At 44.1% G+C, this 19,357-nt stretch overlaps 1 protein-coding gene across 5 annotated transcripts; it reads left to right on the top strand.

The window, feature by feature from the left end:
* Nucleotides 1-902: 902 nt before the first annotated feature.
* Nucleotides 903-17,562, top strand: LOC139387180 (cytochrome P450 2J2-like). 5 transcript variants are annotated; one of them, XM_071133240.1, is made up of 10 exons: nt 903-1,357; nt 6,671-6,833; nt 6,934-7,083; nt 7,288-7,448; nt 7,882-7,983; nt 10,053-10,194; nt 11,429-11,613; nt 11,854-11,995; nt 12,201-13,503; nt 15,681-17,562. In XM_071133240.1, the coding sequence occupies exons 1-9, from the start codon at nt 1,181-1,183 to the stop codon at nt 12,377-12,379; spliced, it is 1,401 nt and encodes a 466-aa protein (XP_070989341.1). In that variant the 5' UTR covers nt 903-1,180; the 3' UTR covers nt 12,380-13,503; nt 15,681-17,562. The 5 variants fall into 5 exon arrangements, with proteins under 5 accessions (XP_070989341.1, XP_070989340.1, XP_070989339.1 ...); XM_071133239.1 differs by having other exon boundaries at nt 907-1,357; nt 7,795-7,983; nt 10,056-10,194; XM_071133238.1 differs by having other exon boundaries at nt 919-1,357; nt 7,795-7,983.
* The last annotated feature ends 1,795 nt before the right edge of the window (nt 17,563-19,357 follow it).

The following is a 19,357-nucleotide window of genomic DNA, read 5'->3' as shown; positions in this document are numbered from 1 at the left end:
CTGTAATTTGGGAGAGTGTGGTTAACCGCTTTAAATAATGGATGGTTTTTCTGTTTAGCCTTAGGCCGTATGCAAACCTTAGGTCATATGCAAACAAGGCAAGCCTAGGTCACAGTTTTTATATGCTGAAATATAACTAAGGCACAGATTCCTTCCTTCCTTCCTCTCTCTCTATATCTCTCTCTCTCTCTCTCTCTCTCTCTCTCTCTCTCTCATACACATTCACCTAGTGCACACACTCGTTTGTACACATGCCACCTAAAATATTTTCTTAACTCTTCTTGAACTGCACTGTTGAGTTAAGGGCTTGTAAGTAAGCATTTCACTCTAAAGTCCACACTTGTTGTATTCGGCATGTGACAAATAAAGTTTGATTTGACCTCCTTGTTCAGAGCTCTAAATTCAACAGAGGTAGTCGCCATCATTCTAGAGATAGAGTGCCACCAAGTGGTAGGATTTGAATATGCATAGGTAGGTGCCTCTTCAACAGAACTTTGTGAAATTGCCCATAAAACTCCATGGGCCCAAAACTTGAAAATCTTCCAACGTATAGAGGAACCAGACAAGTACAGAATGTATACTATTGTATGTTTTTCTGTAGTGCACCCATTGAAAGAAATCAAAAATAATCTTTGCTAATTGAACTTTCCCCCCTTCCTCTTTTCCTCCTTACTTTCCCTCCTTTTTCTGCCATTCCTGTTTCAATGTTGCTGGCTGTTCCCGTTTCAGTGTTGCTGGCTGTTCCCGTTTCAGTGTTGCTGGCTGTTTGTTCTGCAGCTCTTACATAAGGGTTTGAACTCCTGAATAGTTGGCAACAAACTACTGAGGGAAAGGACAGAGACAGAATAAATAAAATAGAGGGATAACTAGAGAAAAAATAAGGAGGGGGAGGGGAGTAGCACAAGCAAATATTTAATTACGGAGAGAGAGAGAGAGAGAGGGAGAGAGAGAGAGAGAGAGAGAGAGAGAGAGAGAAAGAGAGAGAGAGAGAGAGAGAGAGAGAGAGAGAAACATCAAATATCATAAATCTGTAACTTAATTTCGGATTTGATATGAATAACAAAAAAAAAACTCTGGCTTGAGAGAATTTAAACGGGAGGTGAACTTTGGAAGGAGCATGCTGCCAGTGTCCAGCAGCCTCCTAGTGTCTGTCACAGTCCTGCTGTAACTGCCTCCTACCATGCTACTATCTCTGGATTGTCTGGACCTGAAGATCTGCCTGCTTGTGATCTTTCTGTTCCTACTGCTGGTGGACTTCCTGAAGCACAGAAACCCACCTGAGTTCCCTCCTGGACCATGGCCTCTACCTTTCCTGGGAAATATCTTCATTGGGTTTGGCTACCAGGACATGGACAAGGTAACACTTAGCTACTATATTACAAAGACTTATACCTTAGGCTATACAGTAATGACATATATAGTACCAGTCAAAAGTTTGGACACATCTACTCATTCCAGGGTGTTTCTTTCTTTTTACTATTTTCTACATTGTAGAATAGTCCAGTCCTCTTCTGGCTGTGCCAGGTGGAGATTATAACAGAACATGGCCAAGATGTTCAAATGTTCATAGGTGACCAGCAGGGTCAAATAATAATAGTCACAGTGGTTGTAGAGGGTGCAACAGGTCAGCACCTCAGGAGTAAATGTCAGTTAGCTTTTCATAGCCGATCATTCAGAGTATCTCTACCGCTCCTGCTGTCTCTAGAGAGTTGAAAACAACAGGTCTGGGACAGGTAGCACATCCGGTGAACAGGTCAGGGTTCCATAGCCGCAGGCAGAACAGTTGAAACTGGAGCAGCAGCACGGCCAAGTGGACTGGGGACAGCAAGGAGTCATCAGGCCAGGTAGTCCTGAGGCATGGTCCTAGAGCTCAGGTCCTCCGAGAGAGAGAAAGAAAGAGAGAAAAAAAGAGAGAGAGAATTAGAGAGCATACTTAAATTCCCACAGGGCACCGGATAAGACAGGATAAATACTCCAGATATAACAGACTGACCCTAGCCCCCCGACACAAACTACTGCAGCATAAATACTGGAGGCTGAGACAGGAGGGGTCAGGAGACTCTGTGGCCCGTCCGACTATACCCCCAGACAGGGCCAAACAGGCAGGATATAACCCCAGCCACTTTGCCAAAGCACAGCCCCCACATCACTAGAGGGATATCTTCAACTATCAATTTACCATCCTGAGACAAGGCCAAATATAGCCCACGAAGATCTCCCCCACGGCACAACCCAAGGGGGGCGCCAACTCGGACAAGAAGATCACGTCAGTGACTCAACCCACTCAAGTGACACACCCCTCCTAGGGACGGCATGGAAGAGCACCAGTAAGCCAGTGACTCAGCCCCTGTAATAGGGTTAGAGGCAGAGAATCCCAGTGGAGAGAGGGGAACAGGCCATGCAGGGACAGCAAGGGCAGTTCGTTGCTCCAGCGCCTTTCCATTCACCTTCACACTCCTGGGCCAGACTACACTCAATCATAGGACCTAATAGTGAAGACATCAACACTATGAAATAACACATGTAATCATGTAGTAACCAAAAAAGTGTTAAACAAGTCAAAATATATTTTATACAGTTGAAGTCAGAAGTTTACAAACACCTTAGCCAAATAAACTCAGCAAAAAAAGAAATGTCCTCTCACTGTCAACTGTGTTTATTTTCAGCTAACTTAACATGTGTAAATATTTGTATAAACATAACAAGATTCAACAACTGAGACATAAACTGAACAAGTTCCACAGACATGTGCCAAACAGAAATGGAATAATGTGTCCCTGAACAAAGGGGGGATCAAAATCAAAAGTAACAGTCAGCATCTGGTGTGGCCACCAGCTGCATTAAGTACTGCAGTGAATCTCCTCCTTATGGACTGCACCAGATTTTCCAGTGTTTGCTGTGAGATGTTACCCCACTCTTCCACCTAGGCACCTGCAAGTTTCAGAACATTTCTGGAGGGAATGGCCCTAGCCCTCATCCTCCGATCCAACAGGTCCCAGACGTGCTCAATGGGATTGAGATCCGGGCTCTTCGCCGGCTATGGCAGAACACTGACATTCCTGTCTTGCAGGAAATCACGCACAGAACGAGCAGTATGGCAGGTGGCATTGTCATGCTGGAGGGTCATGTCAGGATGAGCCTGCAGGAAGGGTACCACATGAGGGAGGGGGATGTCTTCCCTGTAACGCACAGCGTTGAGATTGCCTGAAATGACAACATTTCAGTTCGATGATGCTGTGACACACCGCCCCAGACCATGACGGACCCTCCACCTCCAAATCGATCCCGCTACAGAGTACAGACCTCGGTGTAACGGTCATTCCTTCAACTATAAACGTGAATCCGACCATCACCCGGATGTATGAATGTACCGATCCTCTGCAGGTGTTGTTACAAGTGGTCTGCCACTGTGAGGACGACCAGCTGTCTCCCTGTAGCGCTGTCTTAGTACGGACATTGCAATTTATTGCCCTGGCCACATCTGCAGTCCTCATTGCCTCGTTGCAGCATGCCTAAGGCACGTTCACGCAGATGAGTAGGAACCCTGGGCATCTTTCTTTTGGTGTTTTTCTGAGTCAGTAGAAAGGCCTCTTTAGTGTCCAAAGTGTTCATAACTGTGACCTTAATTGCCTACCATCTGTAAGCGGTTAGTGTCTTAACGATCGTTCCACAGGTGCATGTTCATTAATTGTTTATGGTTCATTGAACAAGCATGGGAAACAGTGTTTAAACCCGTTACAATGAAGATCTGTGAAGTTATTTGGATTTTTAAGAATTATCTTTGAAAGACAGGGTCCTGAAAAAGGGATGTTTCTTTTTTTGCTGAGTTTACATTTAAACATGATTTTTTTTAAACATTTAAACAGTTTACATTTTTCACAATTCCTGACATTTAATCCTAGTAAATATTAATTCCCTGTCTTAGGTCAGTTAGGATCACCACTTTATTTTAAGAATGTGAAATGTCAGAATAATAGTAGAGAGAATTATTTATTTCAGCTTTTATTTCTTTCATCACATTCCTAGTGGGTCAGAAGTTTACATACACTCAATTAGTATTTAGTAACATTGCCTTTAAATTGTTTAACATTTCAGGTAGCCTTCCACAAGCTTCCCACAATAAGTTGGGTGAATTTTGGCCCATTCCTCCAGACAGAGCTGGTGTAACTGAGCCAGGTTTGTAGGCCTCCTTGCTCTCACAAGCTTTTTCAGTTCTGCCCACAACTTTTCTATAGGATTGAAGTCAGGGCTTTGTGATGGCCACTCCAATACCGTGACTTTGTTGTCCTTAAGTCATTTTGCCACAACTTTGGAAGTATGCTTGGGGTAACTGTCCGTTTGGAAGACCCATTTGCAACCAAGCTTTAACTTCCTGACTGATGTCTTGAGATGTTGTTTCAATATATCCACATAATTTTCCACCTCATGATGCCATCTATTTTGTGAAGTGCACCAGTCCCTCCTGCAGCAAAGCACCCCACAACATGTTGCTGCCACCCCTGTGCTTCACGGTTAGGATGGTGTTCTTCGGCTTGCAAGCCTCCCCCTTTTTCCTCTAAACATAACGATGGTCATTATGGCCAAACAGTTCTAGTTTTGTTTCATCAGACCAGAGGACATTTCTCCAAAAAGTATGATCTTTGTCCACATGTGCAGTTGCAAACAGTAGTCTGGATTTTTATGGAGCAGTGGCTTCTTCCTTGCTGAGCGGCCTTTCAGGTAATGTCTATATAGTTTTACTGTGGATATAGATACTTTTGTATTGGTTTCCTCCAGCATCTTCACAAGGTCCTTTGCTGTTGTTCTTGGATTGATTTGCGCTTTTGGCACCAAAGTACATTTATCTCTAGGAAACAGAACGCATCTCCTTCCTGAGCAGTATGACGGCTTCGTGGTCCCATGGTGTTTATACTTGCGTACTATTGTTTGTACAGATGAACATGGTGCCTTCAGGCATTTGGAAATTGCTCCCAAAGATGAACCAGACTTGTGGAGGTCTACAATTGCCTTTCTGATGTCTTGGCTGATTTCTTTTGATTTTCCCATGATGTCAAGCAAAGAGGCATTGTGTTTGAAGGTAGGCCTTGAAATACATCCACAGGTACGCCTCCAATTGACACAAATGATGTCAATTAGCCTATCAGAAGCTTCTAAAGCCATGACATCATTTTCTGGAATTTCCCAAGCTGTTTAAAGGCACAGTCAACTTAGTGTATGTAAACTTCTGACCCACTGGAATTGTGATATAGTGAATTATAAGTATAATAATCTGTCTGTAAACAATTGTTGGAAAAATGACTTGTGTCATGCACAAAGTAGATGTCCTAACCAACTTGCCAAAACTATAGTTTGTTAACAAGAAATTTGTGTAGTGGTTGAAAAACAAGTTTTAATGACTCCAACCTAAGTGTATGTAAATGTCACGACTTCCGCCGAGGTCGGTCCCTCTCCTTGTACGGGCGTCGTTCGGTGGTCGACGTCACCGGTCACCTAGCCATCGCTGATCCAGCTTTCATTTTCCATTTGTTTTGTCTTTATTTTCTACACACCTTGTTTTCATTATCCCATTACATGTTCATGTATTCAACCCTCTGTCTCCCCCATGTTTGTTGTGCGTGATTATTTCTATGTTCAGTTTGGTTATGATGGCTGGTTTTTTGACAGGTGCTGTGTTCACCCGTGCGTAATATTTACCGTTGGTTATTGGTCAAGTGTATTTCTTTACCTTGTGCCTTTATTTTTAAGTAAAGTACGTTGCTCACTCATTTTGCTCTCTTGCACCTGACTTCATGCACCAGCTACACACACCTTCTGACAGTAAACTTCCCACTTCAACTGTATTTGAGATTCTTCAAAGTAGCCATCCTTTGCCTTGATGACAGCTTTGCACACTCTTGGCATTCTCTCAACCAGCTTCATGAGGTAGTCACCTGGAAAGCATTTAAATTAACAGGTGTGCCTTGTTAAAAGTTAATTTGTGGAATTTATTTTGTTCTTAATGCGTTTGAGCCAATCAGTTGTGTTGTGACAAGGTAGGGGTGGTGTACAGAAAAAAGCCCTATTGGGTAAAAGAACAGGTCCATATTATGGCAAGAACAGCTCAAATAAGCAAAGAGAAACGACAGTCCATCATTACTTTAAGACATGAAGGTCAGTCAGTCAGTCATTTCCAGAACTTTGGAAGTTTCTTTAAGTGCAGTCGCAAAAACCATCAAGCGATATGATGAAACTGGCTCTCATGAGGACTGCCACGAGAAAGGAAGACCCAGAGTTACCTCTGCTGCAGAAGATAAGTTCATTAGAGTTACCAGCCTCAGAAATTGCAGCCCAAATAAATGCTTCACAGAGTTTAAGTATAGACACATCTCAACATCAACTGTTCAGAGGAGACTGCAGGAATCAGGCCTTCATGGTTGAATTGCTGCAAAGAAACCACTATTAAAGGACCCCAATAAAAACAAGAGACTTGCTTGGGCCAAGAAACACGAGCAATGGACATTAGACCGGTGGAAATCTGTCCTTTGGTCTAATTTGATATTTTTGTGTCCAAATTTTTGACGGGTACTCTACATACAGCATCAAATAATTCAAGGCCGATCAATTTATGCAAATAATGTTTTGTTGCTTGTTACAAAGATCTTTCTTTAAGTTTTTCTACGATTGTTTTTAGGTTGCTGAACAGTTCGGCAATATTTTCAGCCTTCGGTGGGGTGCGGAGAAGGTGGTGTTTGTATCTGGTTACAAGATGGTGAAGGATGTTTTGATGACTCAGGGAGATAACTTTTTAGACCGACCTGCATCTCCTCTCTTTAGTGATGTTTTCAAAGACTGTGGTAAAATCTGCTATTTACATTTTCGTATATAATTTCACTCACCATTGTTACTGTTTAATTACAATTATTTTCAAGTAACCATGAAACTCTATTTCAAAAGGAATCTCTGTAAGTAATGGATACAGATGGAGGAGGCAACGGCAGTTCTCGGTGGCCCACCTAAAACACGTTGGTGAGGGGAAGAGAACCCTGGAGCTTCATGTGCAGCAGGAGTGTAACTTCCTGTGTCAGGCCTTCCAACAGGAAATGGGTGAGCTGCTGTAAATAAACCAATCACAATTTACAGTGAAAAACATTAAAATAAGATTTCTGGTTTTGACTTTAGAATACAAATTAAGAGTCTTCAGTGCATTTTCCTTATTCTAGTAACTGTACATTGTGCATTTCAAGTTCTATGTAATACAAAGGTAACATTGTGTCTACTTAAGAACAGTACTTAAATGTAACCCAACAGGAGGGCCCTTCAACCCCCAACTCATAATTAACAGTGCTGCTGCAAACTGCATTGGATTTTTGGTGTTAGGAAAGCGATTTGACTACAACGCTACAGACTTCCAGAACCGTCTGCGACTGAGCCAGGAGTCCATGCTATTGATAGGCAACCCTCTGGTTCAGGTGGGTTCCCCTGTGCTGATGAGATGACGCAACAAGGCTATAGGAGGAGGATGGGCTCATTGTAATGCCTGGAATGGAATAAATGGAATGGTACCAAACACATCAAACACATGGAAACAACTTGTTTGACTCCGTTCCATTGATTCCATTCCAACCATTACAATGAGCCAGTCCTCCTATTGTTTCTCCCACCAGCCTCCTCTGCTATGTGCAGCACAGTAAAGTGATACACGTATTAGTTGTGTTCACCATACACCATACCTTCTCATTAGCCCCTAGTATACATCTCACATTTTCTTTGAAGCACAACTTCAGGATATATAATTATGTCCCCTTTTTCTCTTAGCTGTATGATTTATTTCCATGGCTGTTCAAGCGTTTGCCTGGGCTGCGTTCTGGTCCCCATGTGACAATTCTTTCCAACTATGCAAAGATTGTGTCATTCCTGAGAAAAGAAATAGAGAAACATAAGAAGGACTGGGATCCCTTTGATCACCGGGACTACATTGACTCCTACATCGGAGAAATAGACAAGGTGATGCTTGTATATCAGTTTGTTTGTCTGTGTATGTACAGTATATTGTACAGTGCCTTGCGAAAGTATTCGGCCCCCTTGAACTTTGCAACCTTTTGCCACATTTCAGGCTTCAAACATAAATATATAAAATTGTATTTTTTGTGAAGAATCAACAACAAGTGGGACACAATCATGAAGTGGAACGACATTTATTGGATATTTCAAACTTTTTTAACAAATCAAAAACTGAAAAATTGGGCGTGCAAAATTCAGCCCCCTTAAGTTAATACTTTGTAGCGCCACCTTTTGCTGCGATTACAGCTGTAAGTCGCTTGGGGTATGTCTCTATCAGTTTTGCACATTGAGAGACTGAAATTTTTTCCCATTCCTCCTTGCAAAACAGCTCGAGCTCAGTGAGGTTGGATGGAGAGCATTTGTGAACAGCAGTTTTCAGTTCTTTCCACAGATTCTCGATTGGATTCAGGTCTGGACTTTGACTTGGCCATTCTAACACCTGGATATGTTTATTTTTGAACCATTCCATTGTAGATTTTGCTTTATGTTTTGGATCATTGTCTTGTTGGAAGACAAATCTCCGTCCCAGTCTCAGGTCTTTTGCAGACTCCATCAGGTTTTCTTCCAGAATGGTCCTGTATTTGGCTCCATCCATCTTCCCATCAATTTTAACCATTTTCCCTGTCCCTGCTGAAGAAAAGCAGGCCCAAACCATGATGCTGCCACCACCATGTTTGACAGTGGGGATGGTGTGTTCAGCTGTGTTGCTTTTACGCCAAACATAACGTTTTGCATTGTTGCCAAAAAGTTCAATTTTGGTTTCATCTGACCAGAGCACCTTCTTCCACATGTTTGGTGTGTCTCCCAGGTGGCTTGTGGCAAACTTTAAACGACACTTTTTATGGATATCTTTAAGAAATGGCTTTCTTCTTGCCACTCTTCCATAAAGGCCAGATTTGTGCAAAATAGATTGTTGTCCTATGGACAGAGTCTCCCACCTCAGCTGTAGATCTCTGCAGTTCATCCAGAGTGATCATGGGCCTCTTGGCTGCATCTCTGATCAGTCTTCTCCTTGTATGAGCTGAAAGTTTAGAGGGACGGCCAGGTCTTGGTAGATTTGCAGTGGTCTGATACTCCTTCCATTTCAATATTATCGCTTGCACAGTGCTCCTTGGGATGTTTAAAGCTTGGGAAATCTTTTTGTATCCAAATCCGGCTTTAAACTTCTTCACAACAGTATCTCGGACCTGCCTGGTGTGTTCCTTGTTCTTCATGATGCTCTCTGCGCTTTTAACGGACCTCTGAGACTATCACAGTGCAGGTGCATTTATACGGAGACTTGATTACACACAGGTGGATTGTATTTATCATCATTAGTAATTTAGGTCAACATTGGATCATTCAGAGATCCTCACTGAACTTCTGGAGAGAGTTTGCTGCACTGAAAGTAAAGGGGCTGAATAATTTTGCACGCCCAATTTTTCAGTTTTTGATTTGTTAATAAAGTTTGAAATATCCAATAAATGTCGTTCCACTTCATGATTGTGTCCCACTTGTTGTTGATTCTTCACAAAAAATACAGTTTTATATCTTTATGTTTGAAGCCTGAAATGTGGCAAAAGGTCGCAAAGTTCAAGGGGGCCGAATACTTTCGCAAGGCACTGTATATCAGTTTGTTTGTCTGTGTATGTACAGTATATTGTATATCAGTTTGTTTGTCTGTGTATGTACAGTATATTGTATATCAGTTTGTTTGTCTGTGTATGTACAGTATATTGTATATCAGTTTGTTTGTCTGTGTATGTACAGTATATTGTATATCAGTTTGTTTGTCTGTGTATGTACAGTATATTGTATATCAGTTTGTTTGTCTGTGTATGTACAGTATATTATCACTTTTATTGCCTGTGCAACATGTTCAGTCATGAAATTAATTTAAATATTGACTTGCCATCTTTAATGGTCTCAACAGTCATAAAAGCTTTTGACTACTGCCAGGGGCCTTTTAGGTACAACATCTGAGACAAGTGCTAGTGATGTTTCATCCTGTCCTTGTATAATACCTCCTTCAGAAGAAGAGGGACATCGAGGCTGGGTTCCACTCAGAGAACTTGGTGTACTGCAGTCTGGACTTGTTTGAGGCTGGAACAGAGACCATGACCAACACTTTACGTTGGGCTCTGCTCTACATGGTGAAGTACCCTGATGTTCAAGGTAGGTATAGTGCTCTATAGACTAGAGTCATACAGTGTGCTCCAAAAGTTGAGATAATGACAATTTTTTGTTGTTGTTTTGGCTCTGAACTCCAGCACTTTGTATTTGAAACGATACAATGCTATGAGGTTAAAGTGCAGACTGTCAGCTTTCATTTTATGGTATTTTCATCCATATCGGGTTAACGGTTTAGAAAAGACAACACTCTTCATACATAGTCCCCCCATTTTAGAGGACCAAAAGTATTGGGAGAAATTCACTTATGTGTATTAAAATAGTAAAAAGAAAAGTATTTGGTCCCATATTCATAGCACGCAATAACTACATCAAGCTTGTGACTCTACAAATGTGTTTGATGCATTTGCTGTTTGTTTTGGTTGTGTTCCAGATTATTTTTTGCCCAATAGAAATGATTGGTCAATTAATTTATATTTCTAATAATGATGAGAAAGTTAGACTCACAAATATCATACCCCCAAGACATGCTAACCTCTCACCATTGCAATAACAGGGGAGGCTAGCATGTGTGTGTGTGTGGGGGGGATATGATATTTGTGGGTCTGTAACTTTCTCACTCATCATTTTTCACGATTCATTGAGGATTATCTGTAATCATGGTAACATCCACATTAATTTAGAAGTGTTTAGAAACATTCTATTCTTATTTACAATAAAAGTGACTCCAAAATGACATGTTATTTACCATTTATTTCTATTGGGCACAAAATAATCTGAAACACATCCAAAATAAACAGCAAATGCATCCAATCTTGATCACAAACTTGATGTAGTCATTGCGTGCTATGAATATGAGACTAAATACTTTACTTCTTACTACTTTAATACACACGTGAATTTATTCTAATACTTTTGGTCCCCTAAACTGGGGGGACTATGTGCAAAAAGTGTTGTAATTTTCAAACTGTTCACCCGATATGGATAAAAATAACCTCAAATTAAAGCTGACAGTCTGAACTATAACCTCATTGTATCAAATCCAATACAGAGCCAAAAAAAAGATCTCTGTCCCAATACTTTTAGAGTTCACTGTATACAGTATATCCAATTCTTAAATCTATGCTATACACCAACCAACCTACAAACAGCCTCTGAATAACTAAGCAGCTACAGCCAACCAACAAACAACCAGTTTCTGACCAAACAGCACATCAACAAAACTAGGTTGAGTCATAACTGAGTTCTAAGCCATTTGAATCCCTCTTCATCTTCCCAGAGAATGTCCAGGAGGAGATCAAAAGTGTGATTGGCCAGTCTCGCCAGCCCTGCCTTGCTGATAGGGTGAGCATGCCCTACACAGACGCTGTGATTCACGAGACACAGAGAATGGCCAACATACTGCCTCTCAATATCAGGATGTCAAGCAAAGATGCTACCTTGGGGGGATATTTCATACCCAAGGTGAGACAGACTGTACAGTTTCACCTCAATTCATTTCTCTGGGGGGAAGTTAGAAGATATGCTCATTTGTCCTGAACTTCCACACTTTCTTTAGTGCTGTCTTAATGCGAGAGCTCTGGTGAATGTTCAGTTATATTATGGAAAATACCATCCCATGGAATTGATGTTTACATTTTTGTTTGAAGTTCTATGGTTTTAAAAGCTTATTTCAAGCATGCTTTCTCATCATCCCCTCCATAGGGCACTAAAGTGATAGTCAACCTCTCCTCAGTGTTACGTGACCAGACAGAATGGGAGACAGCAGACCACTTCAACCCACAACATTTCCTAGATGTGCATGGTCACTTCCGGAAAAGGGAGGCTTTTTTCCCATTTTCTGCAGGTCGGTCCCTAGATTCAATTTCATCCGCTCTTGCCCTAAATTCCACCCACATACAATGTAGCTCAACTAACTCTATTCTAGCTTTCACAAAATGGAAAAAAACAGCCTGCCTACAAAGCCTGTGTTATGTGACACAGGAACAGTAATAATAACTCTGTCCCTGTACCCTGCGTATACCCATTTCTCTCCCTCACTCTGCGCCTAGGAAAGAGGGCTTGTCTGGGGCAGTCGCTGGCCCGCATGGAGCTCTTCCTCTTTTTCACCTCCCTCCTCCAGAGGTTCACCATCTCTACATCCCCTGGAGAGGAACCACCAAGCCTGGAGCCCCAGGGAGTGGCCATCCAGTCCCCTAAACCCTTCACTATCTGTGCCTCCACATGGTGATGGTTCACCACCATTATAGTTCCGTTTTGGAGAAGAGGAATACATTTTATTGTCCAATTTCCTACAGTCCATATGGAAATCTGTATTTTTGCTTTTAACCCTACCCCCTCCCAAGTCAAACACACCCTCGAAGGGTTGGAAGCACAGGGTCAGCCATGGTGCAGCGCCACTGGAGAAGATTCAGGTCAAGGGCACAACGGCAGATTGTATGATATACTGAATTACTGAGCACTGTCTGCATGCTTAACATTATGCATACACAGTATGATATTTACAGTGTCCCTCCTTTCGTAAAGGTCGAATGCAGCCATTTTTATCTCAATATCAAATAATTTCTGGGTAACAATTAAGTACCTTACTGTGATTGTTTTCAATTAAAATGGTCAAAAATAAACAAAAATAACTCCTTAGCAAATAGCAATTTCTCAAGCAAGAATTTAGCTGTTATTGTCTATTAACTAATTTACTGAATGGTGATGTCACCATGGAAAGCCAAAACTCTCTCCCACCAAAACAGGCTGAAATTTCAGGCTGTCTTTTCAAACAGCTCTCACACTAAAAGGGCATTATCATAATTTTCACAATATCAACCCAACCTATATATACACTGCTCAAAAAAATAAAGGGAACACTTAAACAACACAATGTAACTCCAAGTCAATCACACTTCTGTGAAATCAAACTGTCCACTTAGGAAGCAACACTGATTGACAATCAATTTCACTGTTAGGGTTTTCTTCCGTCGAAGGAGAGGCGGACCAAAATGCAGCGTGGTTTCTATTCATGTTTAATAAAGATGAAACATGAACATTACAAAACCAATAAACGTAACGAGAAAACCTAACAGCCTATACTGGTGCACAAACATAGCGACAGGAACAATCACCTACCCCACTCAAAGAATATGGCTGCCTAAATATGGTTCCCAATCAGAGACAACGATAAACACCTGCCTCTGATTGAGAACCACTTCAGGCAACCATAGACTTTTCTAAACAACCCCACTATACCACAATCCCAATACCTACCAAAACCCCAAGACAAAACACACCACATAAATAACCCATGTCACACCCTGGCCTGACCAAATAAATAAAGAAAACCCAAAATACTAAGACCAGGGCGTGACAGAACCCCCCCCCCCCCCCCTAAGGTGCGGACTCCCGGCCGCACAACTAAACCCATAGGGGAGGGTCCGGGTGGGCGTCTGTCCACGGTGGCGGCTCCGGCGCGGGACGTGGACCCCACTCTAACAAAGTCTTAGTCCATTTGCCTTGCGTCCTTAGATAGGCGACCCTCGCCGCCGACCTTGGCCTAGAAGCCCTCACCAAGGGCCCCACTGGACTGAGGGGCAACTCGGGACTGAGGGACAGCTCGGGACTGAGGTAGCTCGGGACTGAGGGGTAGCTCGGGACTAAGGGGTAGCTCGGGACTGAGGGGTAGCTCAGCACTGAGGTGTAACTCAGCACTGAGGGGTAGCTCAGCACTGAGAGGTAGCTCAGCACTGAGGGGTAGCTCAGCACTGAGAGGAAGCTCAGCACTGAGAGGAAGCTCAGGCAGGTAGTTGGCTCTGGCAGATCCTGGCTGGCTGGCGGTTCCGGCAGATCCTGGCTGACTGGCCGATCTGGAAGAGTCTGGCTGACTAGCGGATCTGGAAGATCCTGGCTGACTGGCGGATCCTGGTTGACTGGCGGCCCTGGCGGATCCTGGCTGACTGGTGGCTCTGGAGGATCCTGACTGACTGGCGGATCCTGGCAGACTGGCGGCTCTGGCTGCCCCATGCTGACTGGCGGCTCTGGCTGCTCCATGCTGACTGGCGGCTCTGGCTGCTCCATGCAGACTGGCGGCTCTGGCTGCTCCATGCAGACTGGCGGCTCTGGCTGCTCCATGCAGACTGGCGGCTCTGGCTGCTCCATGCAGACTGGCGGCTCTGGCTGCTCCATGCAGACTGGCGGCTCTGGCTGCTCCATGCAGACTGCCGGCTCTGGCGGCTTCTTGCAGACTGGCAGCTCTGGCGGCTCCTTGCAGACTGGCAGCTCTGGCAGCTCCTTGCAGACTGGCAGCTCTGGCTGCTCCTTGTAGACTGGCAGCGCTGAACAGGCGGGAGACTCCGGCAGCGCTGTAGAGGCGGAAGGCTCTGGCAGCGCTAAACAGGCGGGAGACTCCGGCAGCGCTGGAGAGGAGGAAGGCTCTGACTGCGCTGAACAGGCGGGAGACTCCGGCAGCGCTGTAGAGGAGGAAGGCTCTGGCAGAGCTGGACAGGCGAGGCGCACTGTAGGCCTGATGCGTGGTGCTGGCACTGGTGGTACTGGGCCGAGAACACGCACAGGAAGCCTGGTGCGGGGAGCTGCCACCGGAGGGCTGATGCGTGGAGGTGGTACTGGATAGACCGGACCGTGCAGGCGCACTGGAGCTCTTGAGCACCGAGCCTGCCCAACCTTACCTGGCTCGATGCCCACTCTAGCCCGGCCGATACGAGGAGCTGGTATGTACCGCACCGGGCTATGCACCCGCACTGGAGACACCGTGCGCACCACAGCATAACACGGTGCCTGCCCGGTCTCTCTAGCCCCCCGGTAAGCACAGGAAGTTGGCGTAGGTCTCCTACCTGGCATCGCCATACTCCCTGTGAGCCCCCCCAATAAATATTTGGGGCTGACTCCCGGGCTTCCTTGCCAACCGTGTTCCCTCGTATCGCCGGCTCCTCTCTCCGGCTGCCTCTGCTCTCCTAAGTGCCTCCACCTGTTCCCATGGGAGACGATCTCTTCCAGCCAGTATTTCCTCCCAAGTGTAACAACCCTTGCCGTCCAAAACATCTTCCCATGTCCATTCCTCCTTTCGCTGCTCCTGCTGCCGCTGCCTGTCACCACGCCGCTTGGTCCTGTTGTGTTGGGTGATTCTGTTAGGGTTTTCTTCCGTCGAAGGAGAGGTGGACCAAAATGCAGCGTGGTTTCTATTCATGTTTAATAAAGATGAAACACGAACAGTACAAAAACAATAAACGTAACGAGAAAACCTAACAGCCTATACTAGTGCACAAACAAACACAGCGACAGGAACAATCACCCACCCCACTCAAAGAATATGGCTGCCTAAATATGGTTCCCAATCAGAGACAACGATAAACACCTGCCTCTGATTGAGAACCCCTTCAGGCAACCATAGACTTTTCTAAACAACCCCACTATACCACAATCCCAATACCTACCAAAGCCCCAAGACAAAACACACCACATAAATAACCCATGTCACACCCTGGCCTGACCAAATAAATAAAGAAAACACAAAATACTAAGACCAGGGCGTGACATTCACATGCTGTTGTGCAAATGGGATAGACAACAGGTGGAAATTATAGGCAATTAGCAAGACATCCCCCAATAAAGGAGTGGTTCTGCAGGTGAAAACCACAGACCACTTCTCAGTTCCTATGCTTCCTGGCTGATGTTTTGGTCACTTTTGAATGCTGGCGGTGCTTTCACTCTAGTGGTAGCATGAGACGGAGTCTACAACCCACACAAGTGGCTCAGTGCAGCTCATCCAGGATGGCACATCAATGCGAGCTGTGGCAAGAAGGTTTGCGGTGTCTGTCAGCGTAGTGTCCAGAGCATGGAGGCGCTACCAGGAGACAGGCCAGTACATCAGGAGACGTGGAGACCGTAGGAGGGGAAACAACCCAGCAGCAGGACTGCTACCTCCGCATTTGTGCAAGGAGGAGCAGGAGGAGCACTGCCAGAGCCCTGCAAAATGACCTCCAGCAGACCACAAATGTGCATGTGTCTGCTCAAACGGTCAGAAACAGACTCCATGAGGGTGGTATGAGGGCCAGACGTCCACAGGTGGGGGTTGTGCTTACAGCCCAACACCGTGCAGGACGTTTGGCATTTGCCAGAGAACACCAAGATTGGCAAATTCACCACTGGCGCCCTGTGCTCTTCACAGATGAAAGCAGGTTCACACTGAGCACGTGACAGACGTGACAGTCTGGAGACGCCGTGGAGAACATTCTACTGCCTGCAACATCCTCCAGCATGACCGGTTTGGCGGTGGGTCAGTCATGGTGTGGGGTGGCATTTCTTTGGGGGGCCGCACAGCCCTCCATGTGCTCGCCAGAGGTAGCCTGACTGCCATTAGGTACCGATAATAGATCCTCAGACCCCTTGTGAGACCATATGCTGGTGCGGTTGGCCCTGGGTTCCTCCTAATGAAAGACAATGCTAGACCTCATGTGGCTGGAGTGTGTCAGCAGTTCCTGCAAGAGGAAGGCATTGATGCTATGGACTGGCCCGCCCATTCCCCAGACCTGAATCCAATTGAGCACATCTGGGACATCGTGTCTCGCTCCATCCACCAACATCCACCACATTGCACCACAGACTGTCCAAGAGTTGGCGGATGCTTTAGTCCAGGTCTGGGAGGAGATCCCTCAGGAGACCATCCGCCACCTCATCAGGAGCATGCCCAGGCATTGTAGGGAGGTCATTCAGGCACATGGAGGCCACACACACTACTGAGCCTCATTTTGACTTGTTTTAAGGACATTACATCAAAGTTGGATCAGCCTGTAGTGTGGTTTTCCACTTTAATTTTGAGTGTGAATCCAAATCCAGACCTCCATGGGTTGATAAATTTGATTTCCATTGATAATTTTTGTGTGATTTTGTTGTCAGCACATTCAACTATGTAAAGAAAAAAGTATTTAATAAGAATATTTCATTCATTCAGATCTAGGATGTGTTATTTTAGTGTTCCCTTTATTTTTTTGAGCAGTGTATATAAACACATGGAAATCACATTATTGACTGCACTGGGCCTTTAATAGTTTAATTCAGGAGCGCACATTTCACTGGGAACAGCTTCAATGTGCCCATATTCTGAAATTACATTTTTGTCCCCCCAGTTTTATCATTGGACTATGATACAAAACGAGGCATCGGTGTGTTTTAGGACCATGCGGATGCCTCCGAGCGGTCGGGTAGACTTTTTGGAATGTTTATCTGACTGGATAGAAAATAATAATAATAATAATTTAAAAAAAGTTATGTCCCCCCCACTTCTAAAACCAAAGTTGCGCCCCTGGTTTAAGTAATTTGTACTTTGAACGTAACCCTTCTAGCATTTTGAAAAGATCTAATCTTACAGCATTGTTTGATTAAAGTCACAATTCTGTACAACAGAACAAATGTATGTTTTATTTACATTTCTTGCTAGTTCATCTCATGTGATCACTTCAGCTATTCAGACAGCACCAGAATAGGGCTCCACAAATACAGGTGCTCTGGACTTTGGCCATCACTGATCAATCCCATGTGATTCTTTTGTATGGCTCTTTATCGGTTTCTCTCCCTCCAATCAGTTTGATAGTGGAGTTTTGAATCCACCGACCCCAGCAGTCATTGAGGAATCTGTAAGTGGGAAAGAGGCTCACTCGACGGACGGTTTATTCTTTTTAAAAAGCATAACCTCGCGGTTTACATTTTTTCCCCAAGGATTTTACTTTAACCTTGATCTTCCTTCTGTTTTTAAGCCACCCTCACCATGTTACTCCAGTCTGTGTTGGAGGGACTGGGCATTAAGGGTATACTGGTGTTCCTCTGCATCTTCTTTCTGGTCACTGACTACCTAAAGAACAGGAAGCCCACCAACTTTCCTCCAGGACCATGAGCTATGCCTCTTGTGGGCAATTTATTTGATATGAATGCTAAACTCCCTCACATGTATCTACACAAGGTGAGAAGGTGTTTACCCTTTCAAGAGCTTTTTATTAGTTGAAAAAATAAAATGAGAGATACTGTGAACACAATGACTAGGTGAGGAAAGTGTATTTCAATCGAGGACAGGCTAACTGAATGAACAACAGAGACAAAAGGCAAGTATAAAAAAAAATTAAAATAGTTTGGGGAAGGGCCTCATCTCTGGGGGATTATCCTGAGAGCCAGATGCTTTGATGGCAGGTCGCCCTATGCGGGGAAGCTGGCATCGAAACTCAGAATACCTTACTGATAGAACCAACATAAAGTGTCTTAATTGGAGGGATGCGACACTATTCTTCCACGAGAAATTCCATCATTTGTTGTTGTTGAGGGTGGTGGAAAACGCTGTCTCAGGCACCGCTCCAGAATCTCCCTTAAGTGTTCAATGGGGTTGAGATCTGGTGACTGAGACACACACACACACACACACACACACACACACACACACACACACACACACACACACACACTTTAAACCCACTATGCTCCTTTGAGACCCCTCTTTCAAAGTCACTGAGATCTCTTCTTCTAGTCATGAGGGCCAAAATAATGGTTAACTGGGCTTTTTTTTATACTTAAAAAAAATAATTATACAGGTTTTTCTCATTGAGATACAATCTCTTTTCCAAGATAGACCTGGTCCAATAGCAGCAGGGGGAACAATGTTTCAGACAAAACAACTTACATACACTAACACAACATTAAACAAAACTATAAACACACATACAGTACAACAAAACATTTAACATTAAAAACATGAAAAGTCTTGACTAAAAACAGCTGGCCTAAAAACAATTGCACTCTTCTATGATATATACATTGCCTTGCGAAAGTATTCGGCCCCCTTGAACTTTGCGACCTTTTGCCTCATTTCAGGCTTCAAACATGAAGATATAAAACTGTATTTTTCTGTGAAGAATCAACAACAAGTGGGACACAATCATGAAGTGGAACGACATTTATTGGATATTTCAGACTTTTTTAACAAATCAAAAACTGAAAAATTGGGCGTGCAAAATTATTCAGCCCCCTTAAGTTAATACTTTGTAGCGCCACCTTTTGCTGCGATTACAGCTGTAAGTCGCTTGGGGTATGTCTATCAGTTTTGCACATCGAGAGACTGACATTTTTTCCCATTCCTCCTTGCAAAACAGCTCGAGCTCAGTGAGGTTGGATGGAGAGCATTTGTGAACAGCAGTTTTCAGTTCTTTCCACAGATTCTCGA

This window comes from Oncorhynchus clarkii, chromosome 28, assembly GCF_045791955.1.
Source record: "Oncorhynchus clarkii lewisi isolate Uvic-CL-2024 chromosome 28, UVic_Ocla_1.0, whole genome shotgun sequence".
Lineage (NCBI taxonomy): Eukaryota > Metazoa > Chordata > Actinopteri > Salmoniformes > Salmonidae > Oncorhynchus > Oncorhynchus clarkii.
This window is presented reverse-complemented; position numbering and strand designations above follow the sequence as displayed.